The 21,564-nt window shown below is 38.0% G+C and overlaps 2 protein-coding genes across 3 annotated transcripts in view; both read right to left on the minus strand.

Annotated features, from left to right (window-relative positions):
* Positions 1-2,307: 2,307 nt before the first annotated feature.
* Positions 2,308-14,447, minus strand: drg1 (developmentally regulated GTP binding protein 1). The gene is made up of 9 exons (XM_017711210.2): positions 14,225-14,447; positions 11,345-11,468; positions 9,313-9,488; positions 8,696-8,765; positions 8,426-8,595; positions 7,185-7,315; positions 4,130-4,297; positions 3,691-3,813; positions 2,308-2,676 (listed from the first exon to the last, which is right to left on the minus strand). Exons 1-9 carry the CDS (start codon positions 14,261-14,263, stop codon positions 2,577-2,579), a joined length of 1,101 nt encoding a protein of 366 aa, XP_017566699.1. The 5' UTR covers positions 14,264-14,447; the 3' UTR covers positions 2,308-2,576.
* A 2,100-nt stretch (positions 14,448-16,547) lies between these two features.
* Positions 16,548-21,564, minus strand: part of kcnn2 (potassium calcium-activated channel subfamily N member 2) — a 74,148-nt gene continuing 69,131 nt past the window's right edge. Inside the window, exon 9 of one of the 2 annotated variants that reach the window (XM_017711209.2) lies at positions 16,548-20,803. In XM_017711209.2, coding sequence (XP_017566698.2) covers positions 20,543-20,803 — 261 coding nt within the window. In that variant the 3' untranslated portion in view covers positions 16,548-20,542. The remainder of the gene's footprint in view (positions 20,804-21,564) is intronic. The other variant, XM_037547672.1, reaches the window with a different exon arrangement.

Genomic DNA, 21,564 nt, shown 5'->3' on the forward strand with positions numbered 1-21,564 from the left:
CAAACTGCTCCACCTTCACTGTCCCTCTGATCTGCTCATTTCTAATCTTGTCCAGCCTTGTCACTCCCAAAGAAAATCTCAGCATCTTTATCTCCGCCACCTCCAGCTCAGCCTCCTGTCTTTTAGACAGAGCCACAGTCTCCAAACCATACATCATAGCAGTACACACTACTGTCTTGTAAACCGAATGGACCAAAAGAAACGGCCCAGAATTATTTAGAAAAAAGCCTGGTTCCACGGACTTACATTGAAAATGATGTATGTTTCTCCTTCTCCTGTAATGTTACCATTTTGGAGGTTTTATTCTGAGAGCAGTGAACTGATTCTACTTAACTCAAATACATTAAATGGTAGAATTTGAAGTAAAATTTTAATTTAGATGAACAAAAGCCTCAAAAACACTTCCACTTTTTAGAAAATTGCTGTACATTAACCGCTTTCAAACTGTTTCTCAGATGTAAGCAGTTCTTATTGATGATAGTGCCAAAAGCCCTATTTGAATTGAAATGTCATATTGTTTCCCAAACTCTGACTTTATTATGGGATTATTCATTAATATCATTGGAAATGCTGTTTTTCATTTGAGAGCTATTCCACAACATCTGATGCCATTTCTAAGACACTTAATAAGAAAATCTTATTAAAGTGTTTTTTTTAACTTGAATATATTAACCCCTTAAATAGCCAGCAGGCCCAAAGTTTTATTACACAGTCATATAACTTTAGAATATCTCAGCCAGGTTGCATTGAATTCCCTGTAGTTACTGAATAACCTTTAGTAGGTAATAAGCCTGAAATTTTAAAGGAATCATTAAAAGCTCATTGTTAACTTACGTGTATGATTTTCTTATTGGAAAACGGTGTTTAGGTATTTTTTCAGTATATGAGCATTCTATACAATGTTTGTATAGAACCCTGGTCATCAACTGTGCTCCTGGAGAGGCTACCTATTCCATTTGATTATTGCTTTCAGAAGTTGTTAGGCCTTCACAAAATAAATGTGGATTTAACATCAAGCCTGGGCCATGAACTCAAACATTTCCATATGAACTACATAAACTGATTTAATATAACATTAATTTTATGAAAAACTATAATGCATGTGTCCTTTTACTTCATACCAATGTCTTTGGTACTAAAAATAATGTTCTGCCACGTTAAATGACACAAGAGCAATAATTGTGACATAACTGTGACATAATCAAAGACGTCAGAGGAGCTCAAACAGCTGGTTTTGCTTTTATTCAACATTGAAGAGGGAAAAACTGTGCAGTCATTCCTTGACATGAGAAATGTAAAAACAATGTCCACTTGATCCTGTGAAATCACTTTAAGCCTTCCAGTGTTTTTCATTGTAAAAAGTGGAACCAGCTAATCTCAAGCAGTTTTGAGCTTCATAATGACAAAGTACTGCTTTTGTTCATCTAACCTACTTAATGTTCTTTGCATTGTTTCATTCAAAATAGCTGAATACATTTCGGTTAGACTGAAGATGGCAAACTCAGTAACATTTTGGTTAAAATGGGTCAACTATATAGAGTGTATAAGGCCAGAGTTCAGTGAGATACAATGTGAGTGAGTACTCCCCCCTTTTCCCTGACATTTTATTTTTTTCATTTATGTATTTTTTATAATTATTAAAAACATTTATTTCATGTGTATATATTTTTAAAGAATGTTTAAAAAGAGGGTACAAAGATTTAACGGGTTACAAAATGTATGCAAGGATATTTATTTGGAAATGGTCACATGCATGGAGTAGTGTGTGCGCGTGTGTATATATATATATATTTGGATGTGCCATTTTTTTGAGACTCTGAGGCCAAAGTGTTCTGTGGATCTTGAAATAGAATATAGTGAATCCCAAGAAAATTCTAATGCAGTAAAGAAAACACATTCTGTAAAAACAAAAAGAAAAGCATCACAGTCGGAGGGTTCCTTCTTATACATCTATTTTTTCCCTATGAGGCACTTTTTACAGAGCATGCTCTTTAGCTGATGAATCATTGAGGCTGCTGCAGGAACGTCTGATATCATACGGCCCTGAACGCTGACTGGGATAATAAAGCACATCTGTGCCTTTGTGCTGGTGTCGATCATTTGCTCTGCGTTTCATTCACTAAGTGGCTCGGTTATCCAGAGTGACTTACTGCCAGACAGATTGGGGGGGGCTATCGGAGACTAAAGCTATACCACCACTGCACAACTAAATCTGCTGAGCATCTGACTGCAGCCTCTGCGCTTTGATTTGGGTTTGCAGGCCAATGCTTGAAAGCTGCTGTTTAAGATTTACAGACACAACAGATGTGCACAATTTCATTGTTTTATTTAAGATTCTGAACCTATAGACACAACTGGGTGTTTCATCTTTTTAAAGGGCATTCAAACCCATATGTGGCTTCAAATGTTTGTGCTGGTGAGAGCAACATTTACATTCATATATATTTTTGTAATGTTCAAAGAAACAAAAAGCCACTGTACGATGTTGACATCACAGAGTGTGTTTTTGGGACATTGGAAATGTCTTGATGCTCGATGAAAAGAGCGGGGAGGTCATGCAAAGCTTTGGAGTCCTTTTACTTCTTGACCACTTGAATTACATCTTCATCCTCCAGCACGTGGTCTTTGCCCACCTTCTGAGGGTTGTGTTTAACAGAGGAGCCCCACACCAGAGCGCTGCAGACAGAGAACACGAGGTCAGCTGACATTTCATCAAACCTTGCTTCACACCAAGAAGGTTCAGTTCAGAGCAGATACACTACTCTGTTATAAGGCTTATTTCAATCATCATCATGACAATGGCCTTTAATATCGGACAGCAATAGTGAAGTGAAAACTGAAACGTAAAAATACTCCCTAAAATGTGTCACATGACTCCTGAGAAAGTGAGAGGGGACCTCATTTCCCTCAAGTCCCTTTCACACCAGTGGGAAATACTGGCCATTTCAACAAATGATTCTTTCCACTGTGATGACTGCAGTGGACATTGTGGACATTTTTGTGACGGCAACGAACATTTTCAGCCAAATAAGCATTTTCTGATTAACACTGAGATGACAAAAGGCTAGCTGATAAGTGATGTCATGAAAAATTTAATTAATGACAGTAACAATGGAAATTACAATAAGTATTAAATCTACATCACGCTGCTCTAATTTAAATCACAATCTCATTCACTTGGATCCAATATCCAGATGTTCCTGATATTAGCTGGACTAATTGTGTTAGACTAGGATCATAAATTCTGAAAGGTGGTACATTTGTGACAATTTTCTATCCCTTCTACTAAACCAGACCAGCAAGTCTGAGACCTTAATGGCTGGATGTGGTCTGAGAGAGGTTTGTTATGTACTTTTACAGAACCCATTTGGGCTATTTGGGTGACTGCTGAGTTCTAGTGTTTGTTAATATCGTTCGGCTCAAGAAGAAACAAAACTAGTACTCCAAACGTGTCTTGATTAACTGACCATATCTGGCAAAAATGAGGTAAATAAACAGCAGTTATGATATGCTTTTGTGGGGGTTTGTACTTCAGTTTCGTTGTGCATTCATTCATTCATTCATGATGTTCCTAATAAAATGGCCAGTGAATGCACTGACAAGGTAAGTGCACCTAATTAACCTGCAACTTGCAAAAACAAAGGGAGTATTTCTGGGAGTAGTTGGGTTCACAGAGAGGGGGACACTTACTACTTGAACTCCTTAATGAGGTTTTTGTGGATTTTTAGACAGAAGTCTTCAACAGCTGTCTGCCCATCTGGCAGAACCACTGGGGACGTGTAATCGGGAAGCTGACCCTTCGGTTTGGTATATCTGAGGAATAAAAAAAACAAGGTCTGTTATTGCCAATGGACTTCTACCAGTGATGGGTGACAAAGAGGTTTATCTTTTATTTAATGTGTTCATCATAGTTGTGATAAGCTTCAACTGTCATAAGCTTCAACTACAATGGTACATAGAAAACAGTAAATACTCAGTCATCTAGTCAGAACAGACTAGATGCCTTTTAAAAATACTTTTTAAAAAGTCAAATATTTGACTTGTTAGTAGAAAGAACTCAGTTTAGAACCACAGGTCTAAGCTATAGTGATGTGCCTGGTTGAAGGGAAGCGTGATGAGGATTTCTTACATGCGAACTAGGTGTAGGTAGTCCCAAATCTTCTCTAACAGGTCATCGAAGTTCCAGCGGTGGTGAGCAGAGATGGGCACACAGTGAGGAACCTTGTAGATGATGTCCAGCTCTTCGATGGAAATCTGGTCGATTTTGTTCAAGACGTAAATGCAGGGGATGTAAACTCTGTGTGAGAAAAAAAAATTACATGTTAAAATCTACAGGCTGAAGGGAAGGACACTAAGCAACATTCACCAAAGCGCTCATATTCTTGAGGCTTTATCTGACACATGACTCACAGACTTCACTTATTTATCTAGGCACAATGCACCATGACAAAGCTCCAAACAGCAACTCTGGCCATGGTCCAATACACATACTTCTGTTTAACTGTAAGGCAGAGCTGGCGCATAGAATTCTGGCTGGCTTTACTGCATCAAGTATGCAATATTCTAGGACACAACAATATGTACCCGGTCAGGATTTCCCATTATCACAGCCACAGAGGAAAAAGCATTTGTTAGAAAATAAGATTTAGCAGCAGTTGTGTCTGATCTAATGTGAGGAATATTTGAAATCAAAATAATAATAATTTGAGACTTGTGAGACATATTGGGTGATCTGATCCTGAATGGACGGCACTAAGCGCAGGTGTGAATAACGTTCAATGTGTCTCAGAGACTGATCACTTGAACCACCTTCAGGCACGCATATGACCGCATGCAGTGTGAACTCTAAAGTGTCTCAGTGCAGCCCTGGTAACAATTAAAAAAAGGTGCATTAATCAACTGCGTCATCACTGCAGAGATGAAAGCAGCTTTGTAGCTTCTTTCCACCTCCCCCAGGTTAACATTAAGATTTGTCGTCAACAGAACAAGCTGCTTTAAATAATATTTTCAGCATAAATAAACAAGCATAAACATAAACGTCTATTAAGGCACTCTTCAAATAAAAGGTATTATTCATGCGTGTGTGTACATTGCTGCTGTCCAAACCAATGTCACTGATGTAAAGCACCAGCACAGAGTACCCCAAAAGTCCTAGAAAGCATGCACTTCTTACATGTCCACAATACTGAATACACTTAACAGAGTGCCAGTAGCTTCCCCCTTGTGGACATTGTTGGTGAACTTGAGTGAGTGAGTGACAAACCATCTGGTATTCGTATCTTTAATAAAAATGTTTTACATTTTATATATATATATATATATATATATATATATATATATATATATATATATATAAACACACACAAACACACACCATTTATCAACTGTTCATATTTTTATCTTTATATATCTACATCATTTGAACATGCCAGCTGCCCTTAACATTTTGTAAAAATTTCATGATGAATGTGTTCCAAAATGACTTACACTGTCAGTTAAGAATGTTTTTCCTTCTCCTATAAAGTTAGTATTTTGGAGGTACATGTTTTGGAGAACACATAAGACAGCCTTGTAGGAAATGCACATCAGACTGATTAGGCTGACACAATTCCTAATTTCATTACATTTAGCTGCATACGCTACAAAATCCAGCAAGTTAACAGCAACAAAATAATGTTTCTTTCAGTAACAAAATGAGTTAGTTAAGTTCTATTAGTATTACATGGTGAGGGGAGGTAATGTATTTATCAGGTGACCTCTGTCCCTCCAAATCCACAATGTCAGTAACTTTTGATGTAATTTTTATGGTCTTTAAGACGAGGATGTAGTACAAAAATGACTTTATACATGCACTGTACATCTCAACAGTTAGCTCACAATCCTTTGGCCCAATCCCATTTCACCCCTTGTCCCTACCACTTAGATCTACCCTTCCTTTTTGTGTGTGCACTACTAGGTGTAGGGTGTCCTGATTTTTTTTGTGATAGAGGGGTAGTGCGAAGTATCAGGGCCACATGGCCCTCCAAACAGGTTTTTCAGAGGCACGCTTCAAACGGAGTGTTATAAGGAAAAAAAAACAAACAAAAAAAAACCCCAAAAAAACAGCAAGATGGCTGCACGACCAAAGAAACCTTTTCTTTGTTAAGAAAATACAAATTTCCCAGTTACATTTTGGTGCTTCCTTCCAAAGGTGGAACGTTAAAAATCGAACGAGAAGCTGGCGAGTAGCTGACTTCAGCTTCATATTACTGAAGAATTATGGGTGGGTGATCATAAATATGTATCACTTCCTCCTTCTTTGAAGGCATATGATCCCCTAAATTTAAATAAAGCCCAGCAGCGAGGTTGGTGAACTTTACCCTCTTCTGCTCTCACTGCAGACTGGCAGGGTCGTCCACAGAGCAGTGCGGAAAGCCTGTTAATTTCATAGGGAAGATTTCAACTCCTACCCCTTGTAACTCAGTGCCAAGGGGCAAGATGACACTTGAAAACAAAGGGCCTTCAAATATAGCTGCAGCTGATGTTTGTTTAGGCAACCGTGGTCCAGAACAAACACTGTAACACACAGTGGCTTGTTGATTCACTTTCTCCAGTGTTTAAATGTCAAAACATCATCCAAAGTTTGGAATGCGAACATCCTGAACGCTGCCTCTTTGCTAACCATGGCTCACAATAGTAATGTAGTGAATCGGCTAGTCTGCGCGCAGACACAGTGATGTCTTGCAGATTTTTTTATGTGATCTAATCACATTGAAGAGTCTTGATGATGAACTGCATGGGGAAAAAAACAGGAAGTTCAGGATTTTTTATTTTCCATAACTTTTCCAGACCTGGAAATCCAAATTTCTATACTGTTTTACATACCATTACATACCATTTTACCAGAATTTTCATGACAGCAGAAACCCTGCTCTTGCCACTGGGAAGCATATGCGTGTCAGTTTTCTTTTTAAAAACTGATTAGCTAGTGTACGAGTGTCTACAGAATGCGAAATACAGAACAGCCAACTGGAACACAGCCACATACTGACAGATGCATTTCTATAACAGGGCTGTGTTTCTCTGCCTTCGCTGGGCTGCTGTCCTCTGATTCTTAACATTTTTGAATCACCTCAGTAAGTAATTAGAGTTAAGCCGAATGAGTCAGAGTACAGAAAACAGCAGACACTGCAGTACAGGTTTACCTGTTTCCCTCCACGACATCTATGAGGTCGTCAGCCGTAGAGTCACTCCGCAGGGTGATGTCAGCGTTGTGAATTTTGTACTCCGACAGAATGCTCTTCACTGTTTCAGCATCCAGCTCACTCTGAGCGCACTGTGAGACAAGAGGAGACAGAGAAATGCAATGTTTCAATCTGAGGAATGCTTTGCAAAAAATGCTACAGTAATTATCCTTAAAAGTTTACAAAATGTTCACTTTTGCACTAAAAAGGAATGAAAGCTGGACTTGAATTATTAATATTTTACATTTTGCAAAAAACCAGACATTTATGAATGGAACTAAATTAACATTAACAGGGTTAATTCCATTAATTATTCATCACTGTACATTTTTTTAATCAAACTTATCTTACATAGTCTAGCTTTTGATATGGGGATTTGGAGACCTCCCCTGTTGAAATTTTGTAATTGCATGCAATGTGTCAAAGAACATTTTGTAGCAGAGGTTGTGCTTCACACCCTCTCCCCTAGCATGTGATGAGTGAAAGAGAATTCAAAGAGAACTCAGTCCAATCTTGGTGAAGGACACATCTTCCGATAATGGGAGTGAGTTATCTACTATTGTGGTTGGTTAGTGTAGTGGTTAACACCTCTGCCTTCTATGTTGTAGACTGGGGTTCAATCCCCCACCAGGGCAAGCACCCTACACTATACCAATAAGGGTCCTTGGGCAAGACTCCTAAAACCACCTTAGCCTACCTATGTATAATGATCAAATTGTAAGTCGCTCTGGTTAAGAGAGTCAGCCAAATGCCATAAATGTAAATGTACTATTGTCATCATATCTTCACCAGTATAATGTTGATTGTAAGATCATTTGAGACCTAAAAACAGAGCCAGACCCTCTTTTTGACCCCATGCATGTGATATTAACATGTGAAGACGTTTGACATGGTGAAAAAAAACGCCTGATCCAACGTCCCTGACTTTTAAATGATTTTAGGCTTTACAGGACGACTCACCAGAGCAAAAGCACACATATTTTAGCCTGTTTTTAATCTCCTGACTCCGTAATTCTACTTCTTTCAGTTTCAACAATAAAAGCTTACACAGTGCTGCTTTAATGTGTTATTAACATGTTAACTTTGAAAGTCCAAGAAGTTATATTATTAGGCTGGACTTGATTCCAATTTTACTCTTTCAGCTGTTTGTTAAATTTGGGGCTAGTGAGCGAACCAGGTCAAGGCTGTATTGTGGAACCTACAGTAGCAGTGAAGTTGATGCCTCCTTTGTCCTTCTTCTTAAAGCCAATGTTGGGGGGTTTCTTGTTAAGGCGGATGCCAAAGCCCTCCAGCTCGTGCTCGATCAGCTTCTTGTGTCCGAGAGGTTTCAACACGTCCAGAACGATCAGGATGAGATTACAGGTGCGAGCAACTAAAAACACATCGTGAAATGATTGAGAACATCAGCAGGCTTCAAATGGTTTATAGTGTGTAATTGTCTGTATTTGTATGGAAAGTCATGTTCTTTTTACCTGCAATAACCTGTCGTCCTCTACCCTTACCATCCTTGGCTCCCTCAATAATACCTGGGAGATCCAGGAGCTGCAACATAGAAGCAGAGAGATGATTAGTTAATGCCAAAACATTAAACAGCGATTTAAATTAAAACATTTAACTTCTGAACTAGCAAGAATTCCGACATGCAATAAACTCACAACAGCCCTGGATGCAAAACTCTGTGCATTATATTAAAGTGAAAGCAGCCCAGAATGTAGTCAATCAGCCACGATTTAGCTAAAAGTCAAAGTCTGCTTTTTTAGTGATGTAGCTAACAACTAACGAAAGTATAAAACCCACCAATTAGCATGGTGCGACCTCCATATCAAAATTCTAAACTGTGTGAAGTTGTTAGGTAATATCTGCTAGACTTGCTTTAGATGGTTTCTGATACTGTAAGATCATACTATTTTCTATAAACATGGACAGATGTCAGTCACGTAGCTAAAAACTGCAGGAGCAGTTTCATTGCAGCTTGAACAGTACGATTACTTTTGCTTCAAGACCGTCGTTTTCAAATTGCTCCTCAGGGATGCCCCAGTCTTAGAACCACCACTTTAAGAGATACTTAAGTAATTTAGGTGAGAAAAACCTGGATTTTGGCTCCTTTGTAGCGGATGACCCCTGGCACGGTGGTGAGGGTGGTGAATTCATAGGCAGCCACTTCGGAATAGACTCCAGCCAGGTTACTCAGCAGTGTCGACTTGCCAACAGAGGGGAAGCCCACAAACCCGATACGTGCATCTCCTGTCTTTGCAACATCGAAGCCTGAAACAGAGAGTATGTTTCTACAATGATGATTGAAAAATCAAATTTATATACTTCAGATATATAGAACACTATTATAGGGAACAGAAATGGTCACTAATCACTGTTCCTTGCATTGAGGCACTATACAGAATACAGTTACAGGAATTACAGTTTGAATTGTAATCCCTCAACCTTTGTCAAAATACCAATAATTAAATATGAATTTAAAAAAGAAATAATGCAATCATATTAGTCAGTCATTTCTATAAATTATTCAATATATATTATAAAAATGAATGTTGTATAGTTAGAAAAGTCAGAAGCTAATGTTTGCACCCATATCTTCCTTCTCCCAAGTTACTCCATTTCAGAATGTGGACAATCTCTCCGCTCTCACCTCTACTGATTCATCTACAGTCCCTGTGATCATTACTTGCCAGCATGACCCTGTTCCTACTGCTCTTCTTAAATCCTATGTTTCTTCTATTTCTTTTCCTATAACTCATCTGATTAATCAGTGTTTCTCCTCAGGTTCTATGCCTGCTTCTCTCAAAATTGCTGCAGTTACACCCATACTTAAGAAACCTGGGTTAGATACTTCATTTTCCAATCACAGACCCATATCCAATCTCCCTTTCGTGGCCTGACCGTTTCAGTATTTTTTCAGGAGAAATCATTTATATGACCCTTTCTAGTCTGGCTTCCACACACGGCACTCTGTTAAGAGTTGTTACTACCTTCTACTGATACTGGTTTCCTTAATATCCTAATTTACCTGGACCTCACTGCAGCTTCTGACACAGAGATTCACGACATACTTACTTACAGACTTGCACCCATAAGCATTTATGGCTTAGCTCTTGATTAATTTTGGTCCTAGGCAACAGTTTATTTCTATAGGTATACATAAGCCATCCACTGCCCCAGTTGCTCATAGATTGCACCAAGGTTCTGTCCTTATACCCATTCCAGACCAGGATCATCCGCTAGACCAGATCATTCAAAATCATGGTCTTCAGTTTCTGTTGTACAGATGTTAATTAGGTTTAGATTAGCACCGCACCTTCCACAGTTTCTTCTTATTCACCAAGGGCAGGCATTGCATGTTGGTTTTCCTACTCAATGAGTTCAAGTCATTAAAAACCTTGGCTTCATTTGAATTCTTCACTTACATTTGAGACCCATATTAAGTCACTCACAAAGACTGTACTTTGTCATTTGCACAATTTTGCATGCCTCCACTCTCTGCTCTAAAAATGATGCAAAAATGCTAGTAAACATCTTCATTTTCTCCTGCATTGACTATTGCAACTCTCTTTTCAACAGTCTCCCCACCCATCCCATCCTCCACCAGCTATACCAGTTACCAACATCTTCGAATATCAATTACAAACTTCTCCTGCTAACTTTCAAAGCCCTTCATGGTCTCATCCCTGCACAGCTTCATCCTTCTTGTCCATCTTGTTCCCTCAGATCTACTGGCACTGGATGTCTGTCAGTCTTGCCAGTTGGCGGCAGATCTTTCAGTGATGCTGCTTCCAAATTTTGGAACTCTCTCCCACATCTTTTTTTTGCATGGATGTTTTCCTTCTCAATGTAAGCATCCTTGGATTTATAAAAGGTGAACTGAGCTTATTACCATTAATATTACTTAGGGGCCCTTAAGATTTAATGGGCTGTAAACATTTTTCACCCTGGGGTTAAGAGACTAGGAGACACTGCATGTGAATCGTTAAAAGCAAATGACACACCGCATTATGGGTAACACTTGTACAATACCTATTGCTATGCACTGTGGGATTTTAGAATTGCTCTAAACAGTACACCACATTGTGGAATGGTTTTGGACACAGTCTACATCATCCTCCTCATACCTTCTCCAGGGCCTCCTCCACCACCTCCCTTAGGTGTGATGAGCTCTCTCCGGAGCTTGGCCAGTCGAGCCTTCAGCAGCCCCAAGTGATGTGCTGTGGCCTTGTTCTTTTGAGTACGAGCCATCTACAGCAAAGGACAAAACACAGCGCAAGAGTCACTGCAGCACTCTGAATTTCAAACAGTTTGATCAGAGGCAAGAACCACATTGCTAAGTGTGTAACGATTTCAACACAGTATAAAAAAATCTGAAACATTATCATTGAAAACTGGCGGACTGACGCAAGATTACTTGATTTTATTTTGATTTACCTGTTGAGCTACAAGGTGTATCATCAACAATGCTATCTTAAGTGTTAAGTTGTAAGGTAAAACTGAGCCTAACAGCACAGAGCTGGTGAACTGCTTGTAAATAATCAGAGGCATCAAAACACCCATGTGTAGTGACATCATAACTACAACTAATTGCAGTCATGTTGAGCCTCAAAGCAGAAAAAAGTGGACAAAATAACAGGATTTTAAATCAATAAATATAAAATGAATTTACTGATCACAATTTAAACAGTCATAATACTGGTCAAAAAAATCACAATGAGATATTTTCCTCAAACTGTTCAGCTGTAAAAAAAAAAAAAAAAAAAAACATACGGAAACTCAAAACGGTATCAATAATACATTAATGACAAACACTATCGTCTGGGTGCATCCTTACAGGGCTTTTTTCTACAGTTTAGATTTTTTTTTTGCTTTTTGGAGCTAATTTTGTTAGTGGATGATTTAAAAAGATCAAAAGTCTGGAACCATCATTTTTAATAATATTAAGTCAAACTATTACAGATAATTGTGTAAAATGCTCCTAATATGTTAGTCCTGTATATTGTCACGATTGCAAATGGTTACTAGGACACTAATAAGCTGTAAATAATAAAAAAAAATTGTGTCCGTAATGCTGAACAGAACTGCAGATGATTTTAATATAACTGAAGAAGTTGTATAGCATTGAGAACCAAGTAAGAATAAAAATAACATCCAAATCTCATATTTCAAAAGTGGAGGTCAAACGATATTAAAAAGGTACAATCAACAATTAACAAAAATATTGAACAAAACATCTAACAATACTCTTCAGTGGATGGTTTGTAATATTTAAAGTCACATTTTAAGTTTATAATTCTATATAAAATAATGAAAACAGTAAATAAGGCTAAGGCCATTATTTCTGAGCTAAACTAACCTGTGTGATATATTTTTAGAGCTCTGTAGCACAGGAAACATTTTAACACATAAAACATTGAGAAAGGAATTGAACCTTCTCTTCAGAAGACAAAATTATAGAGTGTCAAAATATGTATCATTATAGCCCTGGAGCTACTCTAACATATCAACGGATTCTCTCTCTTTACTGTCTGAAATCGAGAGCAAGCAGGTTCTCTAATAGCAGACAGAACTAGAGCCCTCATAAGCTAGTTCATGATACCACACCTGTTCTTAAAAGAATAGGGTCAAGTCTTGTTTAATTTTTAAGGAAAAGATAAACAGAAATGCTTGTACACTACAGGAACAGGAAAGCAGTTTGCAGGAGATTTTGTCAAGTTTTTTTTTTCCATGAGCATTTATAGGACAAAACAAATACAATACACTAAAGGGGAACTCCATCAATGTTTCAAAATGTCTGCATTAAATAAATGGTTAACAAGTCAGCAAAGTTATTGAGTGGTTTGGTGCAAAATACTCAGTTCTAGAGAAATTTACAGTCAGAACTGTTCACAGTGGTGGTGACAGGAATAAGATGTCTACCTCTAAAAGCTCCTCTCAGAAAGTTATTATATGCAATGTTAATGAACACACTGCCCAATGTCTGAGATGTTGTTTTATGGTAGCAATGTAACAAATAATTGGTCTAAAACACATTTTAAGCAATACACTCCAATAATCCATTCATCAAAGTTTTTTCATCCATTAATAATCCATTTACTCTATACAGGCAGAGTTCTAAGACAGTTCACAAAGAAACCTATGATTAAAATCACACACACACACACATACACTATATATATATATATATATATATATATATATATATATATATATATATATATATATATATTAACCTTTGATTGCAACACATGTAGGTTTTAGACAGTAAATAAAATGGCTATATTTATGCTGCAGGCATTTGGCCCTCTGGTTCCCATCACCATCACTGTAAAGAAAATCTGTGTTTAAGCTACTTTGAATGACTTAAATTGCAACTACAGAAAATGAAAAATCTGTGAAATCCCCCTTTATTGTAGTATAATGTAGTATATGACTGTGTTTTTAAATGTATTAAATGCATTATTACATGTATTTTATACGCACTTTATGTAATAATACTATTACCACACACGTCCGTCTTCTTTATTTAGACAATAAGACATACATGCAAGGCTTTCCATATAACACCATCCCGATGAACTCTTTTCTATTATACTGTGTGTAGATGTTGCCTAACATCATCTGAAAGTCTGCTGGGTTTTATAGGTGGTAGTGAATCTTGGCAATGCCAGCTAACACTAACATGTTTGGAGTGGGTCAGTATCATTAAATATGTGAAGATGCGCGAAACTGAACAAGGCTTCTTGGTCAAATTGTCCCGTTCCACCTTAAATCGTACACTGCCGCCTCACAATGTAACTTCTGCCCCTTTTAAGGTGGAACGAAAAAAATCGAACTAGAAACGGGCAAACAGGAAGCCCGCTTCTCTGGAGATACGGCACGCTGTGGAGTGAAATAAGAGTGAGAGCCGAGAGATTTTCATTCTGAAGTGAAATTAAAGTAAATAAATCCGCCCATATGAATGGAGCTAACGGCACTGCCGCTAACATGCTAAACATACCAACCTCGTTCTCAATTTCGGCAATTTTGGCGAGTAAACTCATGTTTTTGGCGTTGGTTCCTTCCGAGTAGGATTCAGAAAAGTATAGCAGAAGGGTTTGACACTTTTTGTGGACTGTTCTGTCCAAAAATCGCTGTTTTTCTCGCTTTTATCCCGGCTACTGCGCTCAGACTGACATGCTGTCGCTCCTCGCTGCTTCTCCTTAGTTACTGAACGGAGGGAGGCGCATCGCCACCTGCTGGTGAGGAGTAAACGGTGCATATAGAGACCGACTGTTGGAAAGTTGTAGCCTAAAGGGGAATTCCACCGATCTTTTAAAATTTCCACATAGTCCAATTGAAGCTGTAAAGTTATTCAGAGTGGTTTTATGCAAAATACAAGACGGACCATTTCACACCAAACCACTCTGAGTGACTCATTTAATTATGCAGAAATCTTGGGTATTCCCCTTTAAAGGAGCAGTCCACCAAAAAAAAAAAGAAAAAAATGTTGTAAACGACCGAAACCAGACGTTCTGTTTGTGTTTCTGTTTTGCACTGGTGCCGAGGCTAATATAATAGAGGTATGTTGCATCTAAACTATTTTGATTTACTTTGAACTTTTGATTTTATTCGAGGAAAGTTTGTGTTTTCAGCAGGCGGATTTAAGCATTACATTAAGGAAATTTGGGGGACCAAACATATCTTGGCTGATCGACTTTAGGGCCGGGCGGAAATTATAAATTCGATTTTTTGCTGGACCACTCCTTCAAAGCAATGTTGTGTTTTTCCTCAGAATAACCCCCCCCCCCCAGGCTTAGCGCATTGGGAAGAAATATATCCCAAATGTATTTATTTATTTAACCATGGGTCTCTGTATAGAACCATTTGAATGCTAGTTATGTTATGTTATCATATCATATCATATCATCCTATGACCTGTTAAATAGCAGAACGACTGTAACATTTTTACTCACCTGGGACTATTTTACTGCGCCGCAGTCGTCTGAATGTTGTGGGTAGTGATGCGTTTCTGTGTTTCCTCACTTACTGTGTGCGCAGGAGGAGGAACACCGAAGGAGTTCTGAAGGTAACTGAAGCTAGCACGGCCAGAACGCTAGCCTTAAAGCTAATTGTTACATTTATGCACAAAAACACAGTGAATTTGTCAACATACGTATTCATAATTCATATAGCAGCCCGAGGATGTGATATCGTTTAACTGGTTTAGTTACATCTTCATTTTAATCCCAACTAACGGTTTAATGACCTGTGATGCCTGTGAGCAGTGAAAGTGCAGACCGGCGCCCTCTGCTGGTTGCGTTCAAAACATCTTGCCATGCAAACGAATTAAATACCACCGAAAGCTGGAACCTCTCATTTTGTGACCATATAAGCGCAGCAGATTTTAATATAAACGACAGTGAAATATTTGACTGAATAATATAACAAAAGAGATTAAACCACAAGTGAAATACAATTCAAAGGCGCTTCACCTCCAATTCACTGTTAAACGCAAACAGCAGGGGGCGCTCGGACACTTTCCTCCCTTTTCATGAATCACATTGTTCTGCTTGTCTTTAATAGCTTATTAAAACGGTTATAACTATTAAAAGGTGTCAGAAATGAGAATATAAAATAATAAAGATAATAGGAAAAAGATCAAACCATTAAAGGTTCCTGGTGGTGTCCAATAGTCAGTAATTTTTGCTGAAAAAAGACCATTACAACCATTAGGATTAAAACCTGATGGTTTTGAGACCACTAGTTTCTTGTAGGACACCTTTATATCTTGTTAGAGAAGCATGGAATGTACCTGGAATCAGTTCCAGAACACCTATTAAACCAGTCCTTCACACTGTGATATCAACCCAACAAGAAAACAAGGAATACCATTAGCGGCTACTGGACAAATCTACAGAAACTTCAAATGGTTACCTAAGTTTTTTCCAGGAGGGATGGTATGGATTATTGTCTGGAAAAAAACTATCCTTATAAAGTGTTGTTTTGATACATTTTGATACACTGCACATTTTATGAAAAAACATGATTGCAAAACATTATATTTTAGACTGGACTGGTTCCAGTAGGTTGCTGGTGTAGTTGCTAGTGAAGTTCTATTATGGTGACATAGGAGGGGCATACTAACTTTTGGCCATAAAGTTCTGGCACACATTGCTATAGGGCGAAAAAATTCTGTTGCTACACAGAAAACATGTGGCATATAATAACAATAACAATAACAACAACAACAACAATAATAATAAAAATAGTAAATGTCAAAATAAAACAATAATTCAGGTCAAATTCATATCTTCCAACATTCAGACACAAACACATTTTTTGCTAAATAGTATCTTTTTATTGTTCATAATTACTTTGCATACAGTATAATCACTCAAATGTTGGTGAAATTGCTGGATCCACCATCGATCTCAAACACTGTGTAACCTCCACCTGACAGAACAGGTCAGACGTGTTTTTGCTTCGTCAGGCTACATAATGCACTGGTCTCTCCAGCATCAGGCCATCAGATGAGTTGGGCATCCAAAAAAATCATAGATCAGTCCATAACATGCGAGCAACTGGCAACAAATCACCAGGTATCAGATACACGTCACAGGAGTCTCTAAAAGAATCAAAATAAATATCCTTTTAAACTGCTGTACTGTACTGACCCAATCTGTGTAGGAGAACCGTATGCCGCCTTCAGCTCCTACAGCTGCTTTGTGAAGATTAAGCTTAGTCTTAGTCTAAAAATGGTATCCATAGAGAGGGTTATTTAGTCTAGGACTAAGCGTGTTCTGTGTGGAAAACTGCTCGTCTGTCTATGTGGTCTAAACTGACCCACAGTTCTTTGTGAATTCTACATTTTAAGAAATACTTCAGTATGTTTTCAACCCGATCTCCACTGTTGCATCTGTAGCGCACAGAAACATTTTGTTTTGATATATTTTCCTGTGCTTAGAAAAGACTCACTTAGAAAAAACCTGTAGACTCACGATATACTTATAATGGAAGCCAGTGTGCAGCTCCTGAGTTCTGTCTGTGTTTATTTTTGTAGAAGACTTTCATGAAATCTTTGGAATAATTCAAATAGATGAGCTAATTGTGCTGAAAATCTCTATGCTTGGTTCTTTCAGAGAGGAGGCTAGATCTTAGGGAAGATTTTGTGCTAATTTGGTCCCAGTGTGGTGTTGTGGTTTTATCACCATGGATATCATGAAAAGAATAGAAAAAGCAAAAGTGTCTTGAATTACTGTTCGACTGTGGCGCAGTCACTCAGGGTACCTGATCCACCAGGGGGCGCTAAGTGTGTAAACGTATTTATTGCATTTGTCAAAAAGAGTACAGAGATTTTCTTACATCTAACTTTTTACTCTGATTAGGTTTTAAAGGAGAATTCCAACCATTTTTCAAAATGTCAGCAGCACGGCTCTGTATGTTTCATTTACGTGATGTTACTGATTATGATGTGCGCATGGGGGCTGCTTAGGACGTCAGATTAATGACAGATTTAAGTCACTTACCTACACAAATGTAAGCCATGCAAAAAATGCATTTAAAACAAGATGCTAGATGCGAAACAAGCCAGATGTTAAACAAGTGTAAACACATCTGTCTCTCCAAGCCAGACTCCACAGCCAAAACTCCTCCTAATACTGTAACTCCTCCCCCTGCTGATCTGCATATGGGAGAAAAATGCTTACTGGACTTCCACCCCTAAACAGAGGCATCACTACTCATTCAGTTCACCTCCTAAATTGAGTTTCTCCTAATTTAATTCAGCACAATCTAGTTAAAGCTACAGTCTGGTTAATCTTTACTTCACCTCATTATTATTCATTCTCTCACTACAATACATTACATATTAACGCATGTGGTCCTTGACCGCAACAACTAATATAGGACGCTAATATTAATTAATACAGACTGCATTTAAACAGATGTCGTTCATTTTAGTAGAACAAGAAAAAATGGGGGACAATACAGGCAACTGGTTGTTGCATACTAGCTGACTGGCATATTACATGCCATTCAGCAATCGGATTTCAATCTGACTAACCAGAAACGCATTTGGTCTAAATGCATGTGGTTAAAATCTTATTAGGTTATAATCCAAACACAGTTCACATGAAACGACCAGGTGTGAACAGGGTCGCAATAACATATTACACGTTTATTTGCTGAATTTGGCAGCTGCCCATTGAATTCTATTATAAAAGTATTTAGAGTCAACAGGTTTTCAGCTCTTTTCTAAGTTTGGGGACATGTGTTAAAATTATAGTCTGTGGTAAGTGATAGTACAATACAAGCACAGCAGATACAGCTTCGGTTGAAATCACTGAAGCACCCCTTTAACATCCATGAGCAGCCTACCACCTTCATTGCATTCAGTTCAAAAGCTTACAATATTGAAATCGAGAGAACATTCCAGTAAATACTGCTATATCGGGACTAACGTACAACCCCTGAAGCCTTAATGCTCTAAAGGTCCTCCAGGGTGCCCAAATATCAGCACAAGGTTCAAACGCTTCCACTTAGTTTAATAGCTTTGGTTCCACATACCAGTTACACGGCTGGGCACAGTTACTATCTGTCACATTCTTCGAGAAAAAGACATGTTTTTAGGAGGTGTGCTTGTCCTCATGAGTACAAAAATAGGCATTTCCAAACATATACAAGTTATTTGCTGCTCTTAAACAGATGTGATACATACATAAATAGCATCCAGTGGTTCTCTGTTCATTGACATTTGAAGGTCATTTATACACAGAGCGCAGAGTTGACACTTTGCACTCAGCTGTTTGGATAGAGAGATTTGTATTTTGCCATTAAAGAGGAATTCCACCCATTTTTCAAAAATTCTAAATAGTTACGTGGTTAAGAGGTAAAAAGTGTAATTCAGAGTGGTTTGGTGTGAAATGCTCTGTTCTAGAGAAACGTACTGAGTCAGAAATGTTCACCTTGGTGGTGATAGGAACCAGAGAACCAAAGCTTCCTTGCAGAACATTATTACATGATATGGTTATTAAATATGCTGCCTGATGTCTGAGGCATTGTTTTATAGTTGTTTTGAGAATGTTTTGTCCAAAAACATACAAATTCTTTTATAACATGTTCAGGGTGTTGTTAGGCAAAGCAATGCCTAAAGAAAATGTATTTTTTCAGATGTGCCACTACCATTATTTACATTACATATAAAAACCCTAAAGACATATAAAAAGTCTCTAGCCATTTTGGATAGTAAATAAAATTTGCTTTTTTCATAAACATCATGACCCCTGGTTCCATTCACCACCACTGTGAAGAAATCTGATTCTGTAAGTTTCTCTACAGTGAATAATTTCAAATGAAGCCACTGTGAAGGACTCTGTTGACGTCTCAATCACTGAATTATGCAGTAAATTGAAAGAAAATTGGTGGAATTCCCCTTTAAGGACAAATCGAGTTTGAAAATGAAGCAGCAATAATAGTAGCAGTCTAATATCTATGAAGTAAGCACAGTTTCAGGTTGAGGTCCCTTTTTTATTTTTAGATTATAAGGACAGGCATTTAGTCAGCTATCCTGCTCTTAGCCTACACGGTCAATATTCTGGCCATTAACTAATAACTAAAGGTGTTTTTCCCCCTTACCTTTATTTTTATGAGCAAAACAAATTCATATTATAGTCAGTCAGTATTGAAGTGCATAAAAGTGCAAGTATAGCTTTAGATGCATTCAGTAAATTGTTTTGCAATATGGCCCCAAAAATAATAACTTCTGAAGGGGCTCGGAAGGAGAACGCTATAGCTTATGCTGTTTCTAACCTAGAAGATATATGTTTTTGTCCTCCAGTCCAGGAAATCTATATGTTAGCTCTGTGGGTCAGCAGCGGTTTAATCCCCATTTGCCCATGGATTCAGACACACTCAATCATTTCCTCAACAAAGAAATAAGTAAATAAACAAACAAACAAACAAAAATGCAACACCTGCTGGTTGAAGGAAGAAGTCAGCGTCGTTTTGTATAAGCAGAGAGAGCAGAATATCCGTTAGGAAGCACTATTCTGGCACAGTATTATCTTGTGCCATAGAGGTTGTGACACTGCTCTGCTCAGACTCGTTCTCGCGATAGCCCCATCTTTGTAGTTCTCTGTGAACCTGTCAGCAGAGAAAAGCTAACATTTTCTGAGGTAAAAATAAAAAACATGAGGAAAGTTTTACGCCATTTCAACCGCATTTATCCCCCTGCTCGGATTCTGTCATCAGAATTGTGGATAACGCGTCATTGAAACTGTAAGGCTTTACAGTAGAATGTGACTTGGCCGGCCATACAATGGCCAGGGAGTCGCAGGCGGCCTCTAGCTGCTCTCCGAGGAGGTGGGAGGTGCGGTGGAGGACGAGCGGCGGCGGGACACTGACTGCGACCGCTCATACGGCTGCAGCTGGACCTCCAGGAAGTCACGGTGCTGCTGGCTGATCAGCTGGCTGATGAGGCCCGGGAGAGCCTGCAGGTTGCTCAGCAGCGTCTCCAGCTTCGTCTCCAGGACCGCAATACGCTTCTCCGTGTCCTCCCCACGCTCGTTCAGGTCAGAGATGAGGTCGTACATGATGTTCTGAGTCTACGGGACCAGCAAAGAAGAAGCAAATGTCATAGTAGACACTGATTAATTCATAATAGTTAATGAATAATTCAAAGCAGATACTGAATAATTCATTGTAGAAATTGAATAATTGAATAATAAGTAGATAGTGAATAATTCATAGGAGATACTGATAATCAATAGTCGAAATTGCATAATTCATAGTAGATATTGAAAATTTCATAGGAGATACTGAATAATTCAAAAGTAGATACTGAATAATTCATAGTAGATAACGAACAATTCATAGGAGATACTGAATAATTCACAGTATATACTGAATAATCCATATGCATAGTAGATACTGAATATTTCAGAGTATATACTGAATAATCCATATCCATAGTAGATACTAAATAATTCACAGTATATATCGAATAGTTCATGGTAGATACTGAACAATTCAAAGTAGATACTGAATAATTCATAGTAAATACTGAATAATTCATAGTATATACTGAATAATTCACAGTAAGTACTAAATAATTAATTGTAGATACTGAATAATAGTAATTACTGAATAATATGTTTAACAATCAGTAACTGAATAATAAGCCTATTGTTTGGAACATAGTTGCTATAATAACAATATGTTGGGCCCATAATAAAACCGTTACACCAGTCCACTTCCAGGGAACAAAAACAAACAAACAAATAAATAAATAAAAAGAATCAATACTAATTCTGTGAGGCATTACACACAATCCCAAATCAATGGAAATCTTAATTATTTTATTTTT

Source organism: Pygocentrus nattereri, chromosome 18 (genome assembly GCF_015220715.1).
Source record: "Pygocentrus nattereri isolate fPygNat1 chromosome 18, fPygNat1.pri, whole genome shotgun sequence".
NCBI classification, from domain to species: Eukaryota; Metazoa; Chordata; class Actinopteri; order Characiformes; family Serrasalmidae; genus Pygocentrus; species Pygocentrus nattereri.

What these genes read in the sequence shown, in the direction of transcription:
- drg1 (XM_017711210.2), bottom strand. Translation starts at nt 14,263, where the DNA reads ATGAGTTTACTCGCCAAAATTGCCGAAATTGAGAACGAG. An exon ending in TTGCCGAAATTGAGAACGAG is followed by an intron (nt 11,469 to 14,224) that starts GTTGGTATGTTT and finishes CCTTTGCTGTAG; the next exon opens with ATGGCTCGTACTCAAAAGAA. An exon ending in GCATCAACTTCACTGCTACT is followed by an intron (nt 7,316 to 8,425) that starts GTAGGTTCCACA and finishes CTTGTCTCACAG; the next exon opens with TGCGCTCAGAGTGAGCTGGA.